The following is an 18,793-nucleotide window of genomic DNA, read 5'->3' as shown; positions in this document are numbered from 1 at the left end:
AGGCTTGGGTACTTATTTAAAAGTAAATATGTTAAAATCCTGTGCTCTACCTTTCCATCTATTGCACTAAGTCAAAATGAAATATTTGTTACTTTTGGAAAACAAAACGACGTCAACTCTTTTAGTGAATTTAAAGCTAGTTTTCTACCTTCCCAACAGTGACGTGGTAGTTCTGCATCAATTCAGTGTTTGTCTGTTTAATCAGTATCACACTAATATAGCCTTAAATAGGTTCAACTTACTCACTAACTTCCAGTTTTTCTTTTTCCTTTTTTTATTTTAATATATATTCTGTTATAGTAAGGTGAGATTTTGTTGGAGTTAAAACATCATGATTAATGATTTGTCTTTCTTTCTTTGTTATTCTTCCTCTAGATATCCTTGCCATTAAAAAAATCCACCTTGGAATTGTCTTAAATGAAATAGTGTACTTCAACCATCTTCTGCTTAGAACATAATTAGTTCAGAGAAGCATTTTTGATCCAGTTCAGTCAGTCAGATTTACAAGCTGCAAAGTGAAGTGATACAAGTTCTGCAACAATTTGCAATGAATACTAGTTCCACTCCTTGGACTTAAAATTCGAAACAGATAAAAGTTTCCCACTACTTGAACTTTTGGTAGTGCATCCATTGTCATAAGGGCTTTTTAAAATAAAAATGAAGCATTACTTATAGGTAATTTTTTGAAAGGGGCAATTTTATTATTATATAGTAATCATATTATTCTTGCTTTGAAGGTGTTTCTTGATTATTTCAAATGCACATTGTTTACATGATCCCAGCATAGTCTCCAATTCACTAGGGAAATTAATGCCTGACATTAGGATTTCCTCAAATAGATTGTAGAGGAGATTATAACTTCAGAGAGAGAAAATGTTTGGGTCTGGATCATACAGTATAAAATGGAATTTCAGGTTTAGTTTTTATTTTTTAATGTATACCGTGATAAGATTTACCAAAAAATTGGGAGTGTAATTGAATGGAATAAATTAATTGCAAAATTTTGAAAATAAGTAAACAAATGCTTTTGATCAATATTTGAAAAATAGTGCTTTAAATGTCATTATACATTAAAGCTTAAAAAGTTTTTTGAACATTTTGATGCCAAAAGACTCTCTAAAATCCAGCAATTTGGATTAAGAAAGGTTGCTTGAGTCATAAGTAAGATGATAAAAAGAGAATTGTCAATTTTTTTTTTTTGAGAATTCAGATGTAAATAAACTTTTGTCTGTGGCAAATCCGTTATTAAAAATTTGTACTAGCGTGGCAGAAGCCTGAAATGTTTTATTCTAGTCATATATCAGTTCCCTAAATGACAGTGAGAAGCCAGAAGATGTTGTGTAACAGGACTTACATACATCATTTGCCAGATGTTATCTGATAGTTGAAGCTCAAGAGACAATGTTATCAAATCTGCTGGTTGCAGTATGTGGGTTAACAAAAGATTGTATTATGCCATCTCTTGTTTTCTCTGGATTTTTTTTCCCTTTCTTTTCTTTCCCACAGCTCATTTCTCAAGTCTAAGTGAAAATTAATATTACAAAAGAATGCAGAAAATACTTACTAAAAATATTTTATTCATAAAATTGATTTCATTATGGGAATTAGACATTTGGTTATTAACTGCTACCATAAATATAGATCAATGATTTATCAAGTACTTTTAAATTAAAGGTTTAACTTATATTTAACTTTTATTTCTTTTATCTCTAGAACTTTAAATGACTCTTAAATCAAGCTAGGAAAAATCCTGCTTTTTGGCAGTCAAAAACTTGATCTGGTCAAATGAAATTTAATTATTGTCTGCTTGTTGGATAAGCTGCTGACCCTTACTTAACAATCCTGGGAGCTGTGACTGGCCATCCAGTTTTGACCTCCTGCTGCTGCAAGTCAAACTTCTCCTGTTACCTCATTTCTTCTAAATATTACCACATTAACGGTAGAACTGGACAATCTCTAATCAGTACCCACTTTGCTGCTCTTTTCCCAGTCTCTTCAGCCAGTTACTGGCTGTATTGCATATTGTATAAAACAGACATAAGGACTTGAACACTGCCATTCCAAAGTGGGATTCAATGAATCACAACAGCCTTTTTATGATGAACGTGATGCTAAAGATCAGTATTATTTTCTGCATCAGGCTGAGCCAGTCAGCGTAGCACTGAATAAATCAGTTGATAAATTCAGCTCAGATGGTGGGCCAAACCATGCTTCTTTTAGAATCAATATTAAAATTGTGAGTAAATTTAGTGAAAATCAGATTCCTTCTTCAGACTGCTAGATTTTGAATAGAGGATTAAAAAAAACGCAAATCTGTTAAATTCCGTGGAAAAAATAGGTTTTTTTAAATGTAAATTCTCAAGTTATGATAATAGAATTAAAAAATTTACTGATCCATACTAAATATAATCACTGTTTAGGGATAGCTGAAACTAGAGTTTCTGGGGTAGGAAAGGTCAGCAGTAACAGAGTTTTCATAGACTTGAATCTTACACTATTCTATATTCTAGATTCCAAATCTCCGCTTGCCCACAGACTCTTGTTTGCTGATGTTCGTGACAAACCAGTTTGAGAATCAGTTTGTGAACACAGAGCATGTGGCATAAATGATACTAAGACAGGACTGAGGTTCCATCAGAATAATCCTGTTTAAAGAAAAAATTAAAAAGATTGAAGACAATATCCTCTGGTTTAGAATTTATTATCATGTTGATTTTTTCATGTGGGCATGTAGCAGAGCATATCTTACTGTTACTCATGAGGAGCAATCTTTATTCATTAATTTAAGTGGAAACATTTGAGGCTGGAGTTGGTATGAATTATGCTTGGTTTAGTCCAACACGTAGTAAAGCATACAGTAGGACTCTTCCCATCAAAATAATAAAAGTCCCAGCTGGCCTCATGTCTTATTTCTAACAGTTGATGTCTGATCTAGGTCAGTATTATGAATTAAATGTGGTTTGGACTGTTCTCTGGCACATTTAATTGCATGAAATCAGAGAAAAATTGTCAGTTTGAACAAAAGGCTATGTCACTCTCATGAAATATATAAACAGTAAGGCCAAAAATCTGGCTGTAAAACATCATTTAACCAAAAGTTTATCAAAATATTTTCCTTTCATAATCTCAGGAGAACTTGAATTTTGTAATAGTGGAACAAATGGAAAGAGTATTCCTCACTTCCCATATATTATTTATATCCTTTAAATATCTAAATGTTAGCTTGTGTAATTAAATGTAAAATTCATAGGTTTTGGAGTATTTTAAATAGGGAATTTACAGTTTAACACATGGTTATCTTCTTTCTGAAGCATTTCTTCAGAGAAAGCTGCTTCCGTAAGCGGTTAAAATCATGAAGAAACAAAAGAAAGTGCAAGAATATCTCCAAAGAATCTCCACAGTATACTCTGTAGCTAAAGGTCTTGAAAACCTGTCTTCCCATTCTATATGGAGGACTTTGCACATCTAAGGAAACTGGTGTGCTCAACAGCTTAATGAACTCAGAAAGGAGAGCTTCTAGGCAGAAAACCTCCTAAAAGTAGCAGAATGAAATTTCTGGTGTCACCAAAATCTGTACTGTGTAGAATTCTAAAAAGACAGGACAAAAGACTTACTTTTCCCACCGTTGTTTCTGGGATTGATATCTTTCTTGGTGTTGATATGCCTTCCTCTGCAATTCACTGAGCTATGTGGCTTTTAGATTTCTTCTTATTGCTCACTGGAATGTCTGAGATGGACACATACTACAATTGGAGTTGATAATTTGGTTTAATAAATGAATTTCACTCTTCCTTTGATACATTCTATGGAGGTTATTTTTAATAATTCCTTTAGAAATAGAACATTCAGGCTCCAGGGTCAATGAAATCCTAGATTTCTTTCTTTGATCCTAAACACTAACAGATTTCTACTCTGTATATAGAATACACTGAAAAAACATCCTGTGACATAAACTTTTTGAATCATACAAAGATTTTATTATTGAAGAGTACTACAACATAATTCATCCAGTAACTTTCAAAAATCTAGCGGCTGCACAGCACGTTAATGCATGGCTTTTTGTCTACAGTTATTTCACTCTTTTGTAAGATACGGTTTTTATTTTCTGGAGCACTTTTTCTGTTTCATCTCCTTCTGATATACAACCAGATGATAAAGCAGGGAATTGTTTCTATAGACACAACTCTCCCCTTCTGGTGCTCCCTGGCACAATTCTTCACTTTAGCAAAAGACCACCTAGCACTTTGTTAGTCTGTAAGAGAAAAATAATTGAAGACAGTGCAAGAATTCTTTTGTTAAAATGGAGTGAACTATTTACATGTGAAAACTAGAAAAGATATTTGAGATTCTCATGTCAGAAGCAGTTATATTCAAAAAGATGCCATCACTGGAGTGGCCAGCTACTATACAGGGGAGTATATAGTAGGTATACACAGCATGTCGATGTTTCTTTTTTATTGGAAATGTGTCATAATGTGCCATCAACTGCAGGTTATACAGTACTATTTGAAGTAGCACTACATATTCTGTTGAATATGTTAGCTCAAAAAGCTGTAACTATTCAAAAGAACACTTCAGTGAATGTGTTAATTTTGTTTAATGGTCTGAGGTAAATCTAGGAAAAAGCATTTCTCCTATGATAAAACAACAAAGGCTATTTTATATAACCAAGTTATTCCCATAAGATCTTTCAGTTCTGAGAAATCCACTCTATGGACTGATATAGCAAGAATATCCTGAAAAGGATATGCAGATTCAACTCTCCATGGTAGCAACAAATAAACATATATAAATAGGTTCCATCTCCAGAAGTAATGACTGGCAATCAGTTGCAGCTAAATCCTCTGTATGACTTTTTTCCCCCTACTCCTCTGCCATGAACCTAAATTGCTGTTTCCTTGGACTGGGCTAGGAGTCATCCATAAAAAACAATGAGACAAATCCCAAGTCTTAGTAGTTTTGCACTGAAATTGCGTGATTAAGAATTCTTAGAATTCAATCTTATTCAGGAAAAGCACTAGAGCATTGCACATCTTTCTTCCTAGTCAAGTTCACAGACCACCAGTCAATGAAAGGAAGCCTCTGGGATATTATCTTGGGGAGACACATACAAGATGCTACCCTTGACTGATGGTCAGTCCCAGTGGTGAAGTCAGCTTCATTGTCACAACAAGGTTGCATTGCTCAGGTAAAGTGGACTCCTGAGCTCATTCAGTCTTGTTTCACACATTTTCAGGAAACCAGCACATGAAGGTACATGCAGCCCTTGAAGTATTCATCATAACATCATTTTTACACACAGTGTGCTGCATAAAGGGAATATGATGACTAATTAGATTACTCAGCTGCTAGTGTAAATATTTAACACAATAAAAATAATCTACCAAATAATCCTATTTGTATCAAGGCTCCCAGACTTTCTCTTTCCACTCATCAGCCCGAGTATGACCTTGTTACCTGTTCTTGCTCTCCTTTGTCACTAGGTCAGTTACAAGAAGCATTTCTCACTTCTGGGATTTAGGAGCACATATCACAGTCCAAACATCATTCAAGGATGAGACCCAGGCTTACATGAGACCTTTTACTTTCTAACATTGTTCCCATCCACACAAAATTCACAGTGGAGAAAGTCCCTACTCTAAGTGGTTTACAGAGTAGACAACGGAGGCAAGCAGGCTAAAATCAAAAAGCCTGCCATTGTGTGCATGAAAAGAGAAAGTGTGACTGCTGTAATCATGCCTTCTGTTCAAGCTGAATTCATAGAATCATAGAACCAATTGGGTGGGAAAAGACCTCTGAGATCATCAAGTCCAACTCTTGGTCCAACTCCAGTCCCTTTACTAGATCATGGCACTCAGTGCCACGTCCAATCTCAGTTTAAAACTCCAGGGATGGTGAATCCACCATCTCCCTGGGCAGGCCATTCCAATGCCTGACCACTCTCTCTGTAAATAATTCCTTTCTGATATCCAACCTAAATTTCCCCTGGCAGAGCTTAAGCCCATGCCCCCTTGTCCTGTTGCCGGCAGGTACTTCTTGTCTTCTCAGTTTGACCAGTCTTAGCAAGAAATTATACAAAGACTTGGATAAGACATGGATTTTGTTTTTTCCTTTTCTTTTTTTTCCTCCTTCCCAATAATACTGGCTTTTTATTTCCAAATAGAAGTCAAAAAAAAACCACCCAAAAAAACAAAACAAAAAAAAAACAAAACCAAAGACACAAACAAATGCCCAACTATTGCTAACATTTCCAGTATATCTCATTTTAATGAGGTCACCGTAACAGTAGAGTTTGTAAATCCTCTAAATATATTAATTACACTATAAAGATACTTTGATTGTTGAGTATGAGCTGACTTTAATAAAGTAAGAAAAGAAAAAAAAACAACAAAAAACCCCAAACTAAAAATAGAAGATAGTTTAGAAATCAAACTTCTGGGTGATAGTTTGTGTTATTTCAACAATATTAATCTCCATGTAGGCAGTTAAATGCCTCCCTGACATCCGATCCTGTCAGATCTCAGAAGCTAAGCAGGGTCAGCCCCGGATTAGTACTTGGATGGGAGACCTCCTGGGAAATGCCGGGTGCTGTAGGTTCTAGTCCTGAGGACTTCACTGGCACTGTCCAAGCTCGCTCGGCCGTGGCAGATGAACCTCAGGACTTAAACGGTGGGGCCAGTTCTGCGCACGCTGAGCCTCACCTAAAATCCCCTGCGCAGGCTGGAAGGGCACACCCACGTGGGGACAGCCCTTCCCAAATCTTTGTTCGCAAAGCCGAGCCACACACACACACAACCTCCACGTGACTTTTTACTCATCTAACCGCTGATAGGCCTTCAAGGTGAAATAGCAGGGGTCATATTCACTGCCAAATTTGCACTTACCAACTTTGAGTTCTTTTCATGATTGTGCTAAGAAGTGAAAACTTTGAGAAGCAATGATTTAGATTATAAATATGTAGCCTCCAAAAGTGCTGCCCTTGATCACAAAATTGTCCTTGAAACAAAAACATAGAAAACAGAGTGAACACAGCACATGCTACTGTCAAGTATGAGTATTACAGAACCATTCTAGGGTGTCTAGCAAGCTATAGGCTTTCTTAGAAGATATAGACATACACATGGAAATTTCAAGAAGATTACAAATATGAGAATATTCACCAGAACAAATTTCATTTTAGGCTAATAAGACAATAATTGTAGACTTTTTTACTGCTATTTAATGTATTTTTTTTTTCACTTAGTACTTTTTCATTGCTCTCCCCAGCACTTTTCTATAGCACTTACATGAAAAATCTTGTCTCTGATAAGTTTTCTGACAGAGGAGCATGTATGTGTGTTAAAATTCCTTAAATATAGGTGGGTAGATGTTGAATGCCTGTTTCTAGTCAATCAAAGACAGGGAAATGAAAAGACATATCTACACCTTTCTGTTCAGTGAGCAAAAGTGAACCGCTTCCCTACTTATTAGGAAATACAGTTTCTATGTATTGTAACTACTTTCTGTATGGATCCATTAAAAATAAGGATTTTGTATACATAAATAGCAAAAACTCCTTTACATTTCAAACATCAACCCTTTGTAGTATACAGTTTTTTTTTCAAATAATTCCTTTATTTCTCATTTATAGAAGAAAAGAAAGCAAAATACCTAAAAAATTAATCAACCCCAGGATGTTGTAGTACACATTTCCTTCACTTTTAACCATGCAGTAATTGCTCATGTTCTTCACTGTATATACTGTACTTCAGATTATAAAAAATAAAAGTGTAATTAAGTATATTGTAGTCCAGATATGCTCAGGAACACACTGACCCAATCTTCCATTTTTTAAAAGAGGTATTAAAACATTGACTTAAACCTTTTATTAAAACATTGACTTCCACAAGTGAGATATCTATTATTTTTTAACAGTGAAAACACCGGGTTTGATGTTGACAGGGTAAGAGAGTGCCCAAAGGAACTTTTTATGAAAAACTAAAGAAAGAGATGAATAAAATGTGAGAGGTATACTTTCAAATTTGTGCATTTATAAGAAAGAAAATACTCCAATTTTTCTGTATTACAACATTACTTTTATAAGCCCTGTGTAATCGGTCTTTGAAGAGAAGTTGAACAGTTTTTATGTGTAGATTTTTTATTCAAAATGTGATCTTTTAAAATTGATTTGTAACAGTACTTACAAGGTGCACATCTTGTTGCTAGTAATTAGTTTGAACTTTATACATTTTCCTTGCCTCTTACAGAAATTATTCAAGTAATAGAATTTTAAACAATTTCGCTTCCTGTGCAAGTGACATAGAGTGAGGGATTTTATGCATACATGCATGTATAGGTGCATAAACATATTTCTATGTGGATATATTACAGCTGAGCAATAACATAAGATGATGCGGTGTAGTTGTAACAATAGCATTTGCATACTTTTTGAAGACTTAATCCAGTTAAGGTACAATCCCTTTTTACTTCACAATTTTATTTCATAAGATTTTTGAACAATCAGGTTCCCTGACTCCTTAAAATTGCCTTCCTGGTTTTGCATTTAAATTCCACGTTTGCCAGCTGCTTGGAAAAGCCAGACTTGTTGCATAGTAACAGTGAAATTAAAAATAAAGAAATATAATATGGTTTCCATGGGACAGGTATGGAACAGATTCAGAAGCCAGCATCCAAAATCTTTAGAGTAATGCCTGGAGTAATGCCTAGAGTCTCCCATGACACCAGTCCTAAAAATGTCATTGTTCTCTAGGTTGGATATATATGCACCCATGGTTCAAACAAAATTCCATAAAACCAAGTCTGCATTGGGATAAAGATTTGTCTAACCTCTGCTTAACCCCTGTTTATACCTTAGATAGCAAGTCTAGTCTTTTGACTGCTTATTTCACTACTGTTCAGTTCTGGTGCTTACTAATTGTCAAAATCATAGGATCACAAAATGGCTTTTATCAGAAGGCATCTCTGTAGGTCATCTTGCCCAACCTCCTTTTCAAGCAGAGTCACCTAGAGCCACTTGCCTAAGACTGTGTCAAGGCAGCTATTGAATATCTCCAAGGATATAGACTCCACAACCTCTCTTGGCCACCTGTGCTAGTGCTCAGTCACCCACAGAGTGAAAAAGTGTTTCCTGATGTTCAGATGGAACCTCCTGTGATTCTGTGTGTGTTCACTGCATCTTGTTCTGGCCCTGGATACTACTGAAAAGAGCTTGACTCCATTCTCTTTGCATCCTCTCTTCAGGTTTTTGTACACATCTGTAGGAGCACCTCTGACCCTATTCTTCTTCAGGCTGACAGGTCCCTCCAGATGGCAGCACAATCCTCTGGTGTATCAGCCATTCCTCCCAGTTTTGTCATCAGCAAATTTGCTGAGGGTGCATTCTACCCCATCATCAGGGTTGTTAATGATTATATTAATCAGGATTTACCCCAGTACCCCTTTAATGCACCACTGGCCTAGAACTTGACTTTGTGCTAAGCTGATCATTACTGTCACAGGCCTGGTCCATCTCACTGTCTGCTCATTCACCACGTTTTTTACTAGTTAAGGAAATTACAGATTACTGCCATTTTCACCTTAGGCCACTCCAAAGTTTCACATTCTGTTTGTTTGCCAACAACTCTAAATAACCTAGCATGGTTTTTTACATCTCATAAGTTTCAAATATTTTACAGTAAAGCTTATAATAACTAAACATTGCAGTAATTTGTGATTGTGGAGTGGGCTGTAATATATCTGTGGAGGAAATGACCTTTATTTTGTTGGGTTTACTTTATTTTAAAAGAGAATTTTAAAACTTCAGGAAAGAGCCACAGTACTTCTATTGCATGTGAAGTCTTCCATTTACATAACCTTCATAACTTCACATTTCTTATGAAAATTCCTGGTTTTTTAATTTCTATACATCATTTCACAATTAAGGAGATCCTCATTTAAATATTTGCATGTATTTCATTGCCCTTAAAGACTATTGCATCCTACTTTTCTCTCTCCTTAAGGGTGATCCATCTTTTTCACAACAGAGTTTTCCTGTCTTAGGAGGTTTTTCACTATGGGAACATGATTTTTGTCTGTCAATTGGAAGATGTAGCCAGTCAGTGTTTAGATATCATTAAAAGTGTTCTGACTCAGCTAGACTGAGAATAACAATTTGATTGAATTACATACAGAAGAGCTGCTAAAGCCTAATCTATTTAATGGTAGACTATTTAAAAAGCAAATATTTACTAGGTAAACATGCTTAAACATGGTTGAATTTTAAGCATTCCTGATAATACCTTATTAACAGATTTTGTTTTTATTACAGTTGTACTGGTGTGCTAGAAATGTTTAATGAAGTTTATCACCTCAGGTGTCATCACAGATTTTATTCCACTATCACTTCTGAAATGTTGAAAATTTGCAAGAAGATTATTTTTCAAAACTGAGAAATATTTGTAGAATGTTAATGGATTGTGCACTTTTATGTGCACTGTTACCAGTGCTACTGTATTGTTAAATGAGAACATACTTTCAGAGCTGTTTTGTGCAGCAAATTTCATGGTCTAGATAACACTTCAGCCTGGATTCTTGCTACTACTGGAAGTGTTTTATATGAAAGCTCCTTCATATGACGAAAATCCTGGCAGGACTTTTTTTGCCTTCTTTCCACCTCTGTACTTTGCTAATGTGGTTGAGTGCAAATCAGAGTGATCCTTGCAAAATCAGTAGACAAAGAAATGCAATGGTTACATGGGGTACCGTTGGGATGTTAATTTGAACCAGAAGTCACAGTAAGTTTCCTTTAAGTACTTTCTTTCAGCACTAGATATCAATATACATTAGCTGAAATATTTGATTACATTTAGTGTTGTTGATTATCATATCTATATTCCGATCTATAAAACTTCTTAACAATTAATAATAATTGCCTACTCAGTCATATTTGCAGTTTTGGAAGATCATGAGTATTTACTCAAGATTTATATTGTGCAACTCTAAAAGATAAATGGGAAGAACAACAGCAGACTGGTTATAGAAGAATAATTTAAAAAGTGATTTTACAGCTCCAGTTTTCAAAGTCAACATGTTTTGACCATCCAAGTTAAAATGGCTGATCTTGCTTATAAAGCAAGATCATTATCTTCTTCTTCACTATCATATTTTTCATTATCTTCTTTGGGTATAATTCTCACTATCCTGAATAGATTAAGGCTAGAGGGAAACAGCGGTTTTGGCAGTTGGTTGGTTGTGGGTTTGTTTTCTTTTTATTTGATGCATCTCCTACTTCCAAACTTTCAATTCATTCTTTTGTTTATAGTTGTTTCTACACTGACCCAATTCTGAAGCAAAAAGATCAGTTTTATGAGTAAATGAGTACATAATACCTGTATTAGGTAGAAGAGCAGTTGAAGTGATGAAAATTTGCCAGACAAGACCAGTCTATTCTAAGAAATGATGTCTTGAAATGCTCTAGTCTCTCATATGTCTGGTTTTGGACAGTATCTTCAAACTGAGCCAATTTTGTGAAATTATGATCTGCCTATGGATAGTTGTCTATTAAAAGTGTAGGTCTAAGGCCAATAATTTCTTCTATTTATTACACTTGGCTATAAAAGCACAATTTAAACTCTCTCAGACAGTAAATATAATAACATTTATCTGATGGAAAATTCACATATATTAGGCTTATTACTGTTAGCACAATGAATTCCTCTGTAAATCCTTATGATATTTTTTTCCCAGTAAGACCAAATGAGTATTTGGGACAAAGAATGTCTCCTCTTGGTCAGTGGGGATGACAGAGTATTCATAAACACAGAATGAAGTTTAGATTACTCTAGTTAAGTTGAGTGTTATACTGTAAAATGCAAAAGAGGCAAAAAGATTCTGAATGATCTGTAAATATATCCTTTTTCATTAGGCTGATGTATTAAAATATCATGTGGTTAGCTGTGTGATGTTCTCCCTTACTAACATATGCAGAAATATTTTTGAACTCTTCTGAAAGAGAGAGACAGAGAAAAACAGGATTTCATAACAGAAAAAAATTACTTGGTATGATACTATCCACAATTTTTGCATTAATAGTTAGCATGTTGCCATAGTTTTCAAACATTTCTCATTTCCAAGAAATATATGTATAATTATATCAGTTAAGTACCTTATCAAATTTTTGCACAATGACATTACAATCTAGATATTGGGCAACACTAATTTTATCTTTCTCTATTTTTAAGATCCAGATTTTAAAGACCTTGGTGTTTTGAAACCTTTGCCAGGTTGGTATGTTGGTTTTGGTTTTGTTTTTTTTTTTTTTCTAATTTGGAGGCCTTTATACTCTGCTGTAGAAAATATTTTTGTTTGCTGTTCAGGTTTCAATTTCTGGTGTTTTGTTATTCAGTTTGTGACTTTGAGATGGGAGGACCTGAAGGAATTGTGGAATCTGTACAAATTGTGAAAGAAGGAAAAGCTTCTGAAACTGAAGCAGTAGACTGTAAATGGTACATCCGAGCACCACCCCGATCCAAGGTTAGTCCTACATCCACTTGCTGGTTTGCCATTTAATTTAAGAAATTGACTTCTCTAATATATTTTGCATTTATTAGTACAGTCAAATCTTGTTTAATAACTTTACAGCTTGAACTGTAAACTATTTTTTTCCTTCTGCTGTGGAAGGGTAATTCATCATCTCAGCCAGAATAACTACCTTTCTTTATAAGTGATGCTGTTGGCAGTGCTATTGTGCTTTTTGTGCTATAAGTTATTTCCTTAAATTCATCTTTAATTTTGCTCATATTTTTAAAGAATCAACATGTTTTCTTAAGTTGTAAGGAATATCATCATTTTAATTTTCAATATATTTCAAATACTTAACATAGAGACTTCCAAGGGAATGCTGCTGGTTACCTAAGGTAATCATTGTTTCTCATCTGTGAACTGTGAAAGTGGACTCAAGGTAAATTCTCGTTCCACTGTAGGAAACCTTTAGTTCCTTTGGTTTAGAGCCACAAACACAAAGAGTGTTCTCATTTCCTTCCCATCAAAGTTGGCAAGCCATGCCTTTGTAAGAAACATGAGAGGGCTGCAATAAATTTAACAATACTTCTCTTGGATTCTGCTTGATTTTCTCTCTTATCCATAGCTTATCAGATTTTATATGCATTAATTGTTGCTGATTACACTACTGCTTCTCTCCTCTTTGCAGTAGGAACAGCTTTATGTCTCCCACTTACTCTCATTCACTGTGTTAAATAGACTCTACAGTATCCTTCTTCTAGATGTCTTTTATTGGATAGGAAAAGTTTTACAAGGTAGAATTTATATATGCACTACTCTCTGCCATCTTGAAACAGATTAGGTGTTTTGTGTATAATCTCAGAGAGGCAACTGAATTACTGAATATGTAACTGTTTCATCATCAGTGTAACACGTAGATGAATATTGAAGAATTCTCTTCAGGAAGGGTTTCCAAAAGAGAAAAAGCCATTAGTATCAGCATTTTTCTGTTGGGAAAGTTTTACCAGAAGAATTGGCTCATAAAAACCACAGATAAATTATTTCCAGAATATACTTTAATCTCATATCATTTTTTTTACTTTAATAAATTTAATATTATTAGAGGTTTTCAATTAAGTAGATGAGCTTCTCACTTTGCTACACTAAGTAGTGATATGAGATGACTGGACTGATGAATGATTATTACATACATTATATGCAGAGTTTATATTCATTCAGGGTGACTCCCAATATCGATACAAGCTTGAGATGAACAGATTGAGAGCAGCCTTGCCAAGAAGGTCTTGGAGGTAAATGAGAGGCTGGACATGACCTGGTAATATGTGCTTGCAGCCCAGAAAACCAATTAAAAGCATTAAAAGCAGCATGGCCAGCACGGCAAGGGAGGTGAATCTACCCATCTACTTTACTCTTGTGAGACCCCACCTGAGTGCTGTGTCCAGCTCTGGGCTCCCAGCACAGGACAGACATGGGCCTGTTGGATCAGGTCAAGAGGAGAGCATTAAATAATGAGAGGGATGGAGCAGCTCTCCAGTGAGGAAAGGCTGAGACAATTGGGGTTTTTTAGTCTAGATAAGAGAAGGCTCCAAGGAGTCCTTATAGCAGCCTTCCAGTACTTAATGGGGGCCTATATTAAAAGTGGGGACAAATGTTTTAACAGGGCCTGTAGCAAGAAGGCAAGGGTTTAAAGCTAAAAGAGGGTAGATTTAGACTAGATAAGAGGAAGAAAGTTTTTACAATGAGGGTCTTGAAACACTGGAACATGTTACCCAGAGAGGTGGTTGATGACCCATACCTAGAAGCATTCAAGGTCAGGTCAGATGGGGCTCTGAGCAAATGGATTTAGCTGAAGACATGCATACTCATGGCAGGCAAGTTGGACTAGTTCACCTTCATAGGACCCTTCAAACACAAATTGTTCTGTGACATGTTAGATAGTAACAGAATGAAAACAGGTAAACACAAAATTAGAATTGCACACAATTAAATAAGCCAACAAAATGGCCCTATACTAATAATTCGAGTTTATAATTTGTTGATCAGATAATGTCATTGTCATGTTCTTACTGGATCTAATTCGAAAGTTCTATATGATTCAAACCCCTGCTAAAATTCCTGTATTTACTTAAATGTAGTATTTATCCAAATTTCAGTCCTAATGTAAAATTATCAGTTGAGTAGCTACATAACCATAAACACAGTAGATAACAGAAGAATGCCAAACCACCTCTGTTAACAGAGGATTAAAGATTAAAGTTCATTAATTCTTCATAAACTTCCATACATGCATTTAGTTGTGTTTCATTTCTGGAAGCATATCCTAGCTGAAGGGCATCTGCAAGAGAGAGCAATAAGACAGTTTCACAAAAAAATTGAAGTAATACTAAAAGTTATTTAATGTCATCTGCATGATTTTGTGAAGGAGCATGAAATAATAAAAGGCTCTTACAACAAGGAAGGAATGCTTAGAAGTCTATGTCTGGAGGATAAAAAGTAACTCATGGTCCCACACTGAGAGTTTCAAGTTAGATAATAAGGAAGAAAACCTCAAGCATCATGGAGGGTACTATGATTGGTTGGGATTATGAGTGATTGTTGAGGAAGCTTGTTCAGCTAGCATTGCTAGTGGTCTTAAACTGTAGATAACAATATTTGGAAAATGGGATAAACATTATTAACCTTACCTTTAGGCAGAGGGCTAGGCTGTGTCATCTCTTGATGGATCTTGCCATTCCCATTTTACAGAGTTGTCTGGGTAGAGACGGAGTAATACACAAGCATATAAATCAGTGTTTCCTAACATGTGGAGTTGAAAGCTTTCACAGCAAGCTAGGAAAAAAGTTTTCAAGCCTAGCTCCATCTTTGATACTTGCATCCATTTGAACTTTCTTAGTGAAGTTTTCAAACAGATATATATGCACAGCAGTATATACATATATAAATGCACACACACATATGGTTATGGTTTCACCATACTGGGACGAGTTGAAAAATTTTCAGCTATTAAGGAAGGAATAAGTGGATAATTATTAAAAAAATGTGGTACACAGTAAGATTTTTGGTAACATTATTTATGAGTCTGATTCAATTGAACTGGATTCCATTGTCCATGTTTTACCACCCTTTGTGCTTATCTAACCTTGAGCTAATATCATATTCAGTACAATTATTTAGTGACATCATTTTAATTTATGTTAGCTTGCACCTGTGAAAACAGGCTCTCCTGCTAAGAACAGTGAGAACTCAGTAGATATCTTTAAATCTACTCTAGGCTGCACAGTTTGTTACTGGGAATTATGCCTAAAAGGCCAGAGTTTCCCAGACAGAGCTTGTGCTGGATCTTTGCATCTTTAGTTTCTTAATTAAACTGTGCCAGAATGTGGGTTGCCTGCAATTTCATTTGGCTTTAGCTCATCCAGTCTAAACTGTCTGCAGTAGCAAGATGCAAATCCTTTCCTTGCTTTCCAAGTCCAGATTCAAGCCAAGTTCTGATCTCAGTGTACGAGCAGTGAGATCAGCCAGGGCGTATGAAGTTTTTGAGCCTGAGCTTCAAACTGACTGTTAGGGTCTAGTGCTGCTATCCTCAGTGAGCTGCAATGAGACAGAGAGCAGCAAATTTCTTGCACACACTTAAAATAGGGTGATCACTGATTACCTTATAACACACCCCTGAAGAAAAGAAAAAACTGAAAATGCATGCAGAACTGAAACTTCTAAGTGCAGAAGACACCAGAGGGCAGTTTAAACACATCTTCAATATGTAAACAGAGCTGGAGTCTTATACTTGAATGTGACTGGTTGAAAAGTGTGTGATTCTTGTAATCATTCAAAGTCAGTTCCTGCTGAGTAAGATAGCTGTGAGTTTGGAGTTCAGCAGTATTGAGGGTTCTGCACTACATGTAGAAGGTGACTTCAGTCAGTAATCAGAAAAAGTACAGAAAATAAAGAAACGAGCTGCTGACAGAACGTGCTGGCCCACTCAGAACAGTAAAGTTCTGGAGTAACATCCCCATGTGAAAATTCTTTGCTGGAGAACAAAACTCAAAGGAGGAAGTGTATAAGCTTGCTGCATAAAGAATTGAAAAACTTCAGAGCTAAGATTTGCTATAAAAGTGGATAAGCAAAGATTCTGTATTTAGGAATAGAAAATAAGACAATGGAAAGAATTGTAGTATTTTCTTACTTTCTGTTGGAGGCTAATATCAACAATGGGCATTTTTTTATATTGGATGTGTCAGCAGAGTTTGACAAGGTCCCCTAGGAAAACAGAACGGACGTTTGTGCTCAGACAGTGCTCCCTTTGGAGGATAACTTTCCCAGCAAGGTACCATCGTGTCATGCTTGCTCTCTCAGAGGTTCTTCAAGAAAAAAAGGCAACAGAATCTGACAGAAAGAGTAATAAAAGTTTGACAAATATGATATTCTCATGCTAGGAAAAAAAGCCAGGAAGCATGCTGCCATAAGTGCTATTATCAGAAGCTCTAGGCATCTCAGGAAACAGCATCAAAACTACAGATAGACAAGAATTAATTTGAATGAAGTCCTCTGGAGGAATGAGAAAGAAGTACATTTAGACCAAGAAAGTAGCAAGAGTACCCTCTCTATTTATACTATGAGAAATAAAATGAAGTTTTAAGCTAGTTAGGCAAAACTGTGCCTAATTTTCTTGCCCCACCTGAGCATGCTATTGGGCAAAGAAGGTATCTTTACAAGTTTTAGGATGCAAGACTTAAGACAAAAGATTGAGAAACTGAGCATGTCAGTTAATGAGTATCTAGTTTTGACATATTATTGCAGTAGCCTTAACCTTAGCTGACTGTGAGTGGTGATGTTTGTGTGAAGCAGAGCCATGGAGGAGCGGTGGGAGAGGCTGCAAAGCACATGGAAGGAGGCCAGGGTGATGGATGATGACTGATGAGGAGAGTTGGGCAGGCCAAGACACGGTGGTTGGGGTGTACGAGTGGCTGGGATTGCTGGGGGCAATGGGGCCAGCCCAAGTGCATGCTGGACAGCAGCTTGGGAAGGGCCAGGTTTGGGATGCTGACGGATGAGGCATGGGCCAAGAGCCCCAGTGTGACCAAGACACTTGAATATTTACAAATAATAGGTATTTCTACCTGGTAGAGGCTCTAAATCACTTTTCACTATTGTCATGGTGTACCTTGTATCCAGACACCTGACCAAATAAAGAGATTACACTTTTGGTTCCAGGTGCCTGACTTCATATGGAATGTAGTCCAGAGAGAGACTGGGCTGTTGTGTATCCATTTCCAGTTAGGAGGAAACGTGGTGAAACAATCTGGAGCTAAGAGTCAGTTTAAACTGATCTGACTGAAGCAAAATATCTTCTGTTCTCCCTTATGAGTGCTCTTAGATGAGGCCTGTAAAAAAAGCAGTTTGAGCTGTCAGCACTGGCAGACTACTATATCCCTAACTTTTGGGGTCTTCTTAATCTGGATGTAGAAGAGAAGCTTTAAGTACTGCACTGAAATTTAATAGGAGCCATTGGAGTTATGATTCTTGAAATGCTACAGAAAATGAAATTTAAAGACTGAATAACATAAAAGCCACAGACACTTTTGCAACCCTCAGAGGAGCTCTGTCTCTGCAGAAGCCCTGAAGTTTGCTAACATGCAATAAATGCAAAGAGTATTATGAATTGAAAAAAACCCCAACATATGTATATGGCATGCCTCGAACAAGGTGAACAAATTATGAACAAGTAGAAAATATTTTTTACTTATGGTAAAATATTAAAATCACTTATTTGAAACAGTTTTCTTAGATGACAGTGCACGGCAATTACATGTTAAGAATCATGAATGTAGAATCTCTGCTAGCAGGCATGTTAATGCACATGTCAGAGCAACACTGACAAAACCCCCACTTTGAAGTTACCATGAATATATTCCATTCAGGTGTAGAAATATAATCAACCTCAGCATCCTCAAGCCAAATATTTAGTAGGAAATGTGATTTAAAAAACCCAACAAAACAACAAACCACTGATAAGAGTAATAAAGCATCTGCCATCTAGTTTTCAGTGTTAAAAAGGAGAACAACACCAAGGAGCTATAAAGGTTGTCACTTGTAAGCATTTTGGCACTGTGCTAGAGAAAAATGAGGATGACTTGAGAGTTAGAAAAAATGTCAGCAGTTGGATAATCACAGAAGTTTGAAGAAACAAATAGGACAAAGCAAAGAAATCCAAAGTGCTTCAGTTGTCCAGAAAAATGGTATTTGGATGTCCAGTCCTTGTCTGTGAATCATAGGGTCTTAGTAATATCATATAAGG

At 36.0% G+C, this 18,793-nt stretch overlaps 1 protein-coding gene across 3 annotated transcripts in view; it reads left to right on the top strand.

Moving 5' to 3' along the window:
• NETO1 (neuropilin and tolloid like 1) overlaps positions 1 to 18,793 on the top strand; it is a 64,289-nt gene that overhangs the window by 23,644 nt on the left and 21,852 nt on the right. For all 3 annotated transcript variants that reach the window (XM_071553142.1, XM_071553141.1, XM_071553140.1), the window contains 2 exons: positions 12,219 to 12,260; positions 12,383 to 12,510. In XM_071553142.1, the coding sequence (XP_071409243.1) occupies positions 12,219 to 12,260; positions 12,383 to 12,510 (170 nt within the window). The remainder of the gene's footprint in view (positions 1 to 12,218; positions 12,261 to 12,382; positions 12,511 to 18,793) is intronic.

Source organism: Pithys albifrons, chromosome 4 (assembly GCF_047495875.1).
Source record: "Pithys albifrons albifrons isolate INPA30051 chromosome 4, PitAlb_v1, whole genome shotgun sequence".
NCBI lineage: Eukaryota > Metazoa > Chordata > Aves > Passeriformes > Thamnophilidae > Pithys > Pithys albifrons.
The sequence above is the reverse complement of the archived record's forward strand: the minus strand, read 5'-3'. Positions and strand labels throughout refer to the sequence as shown.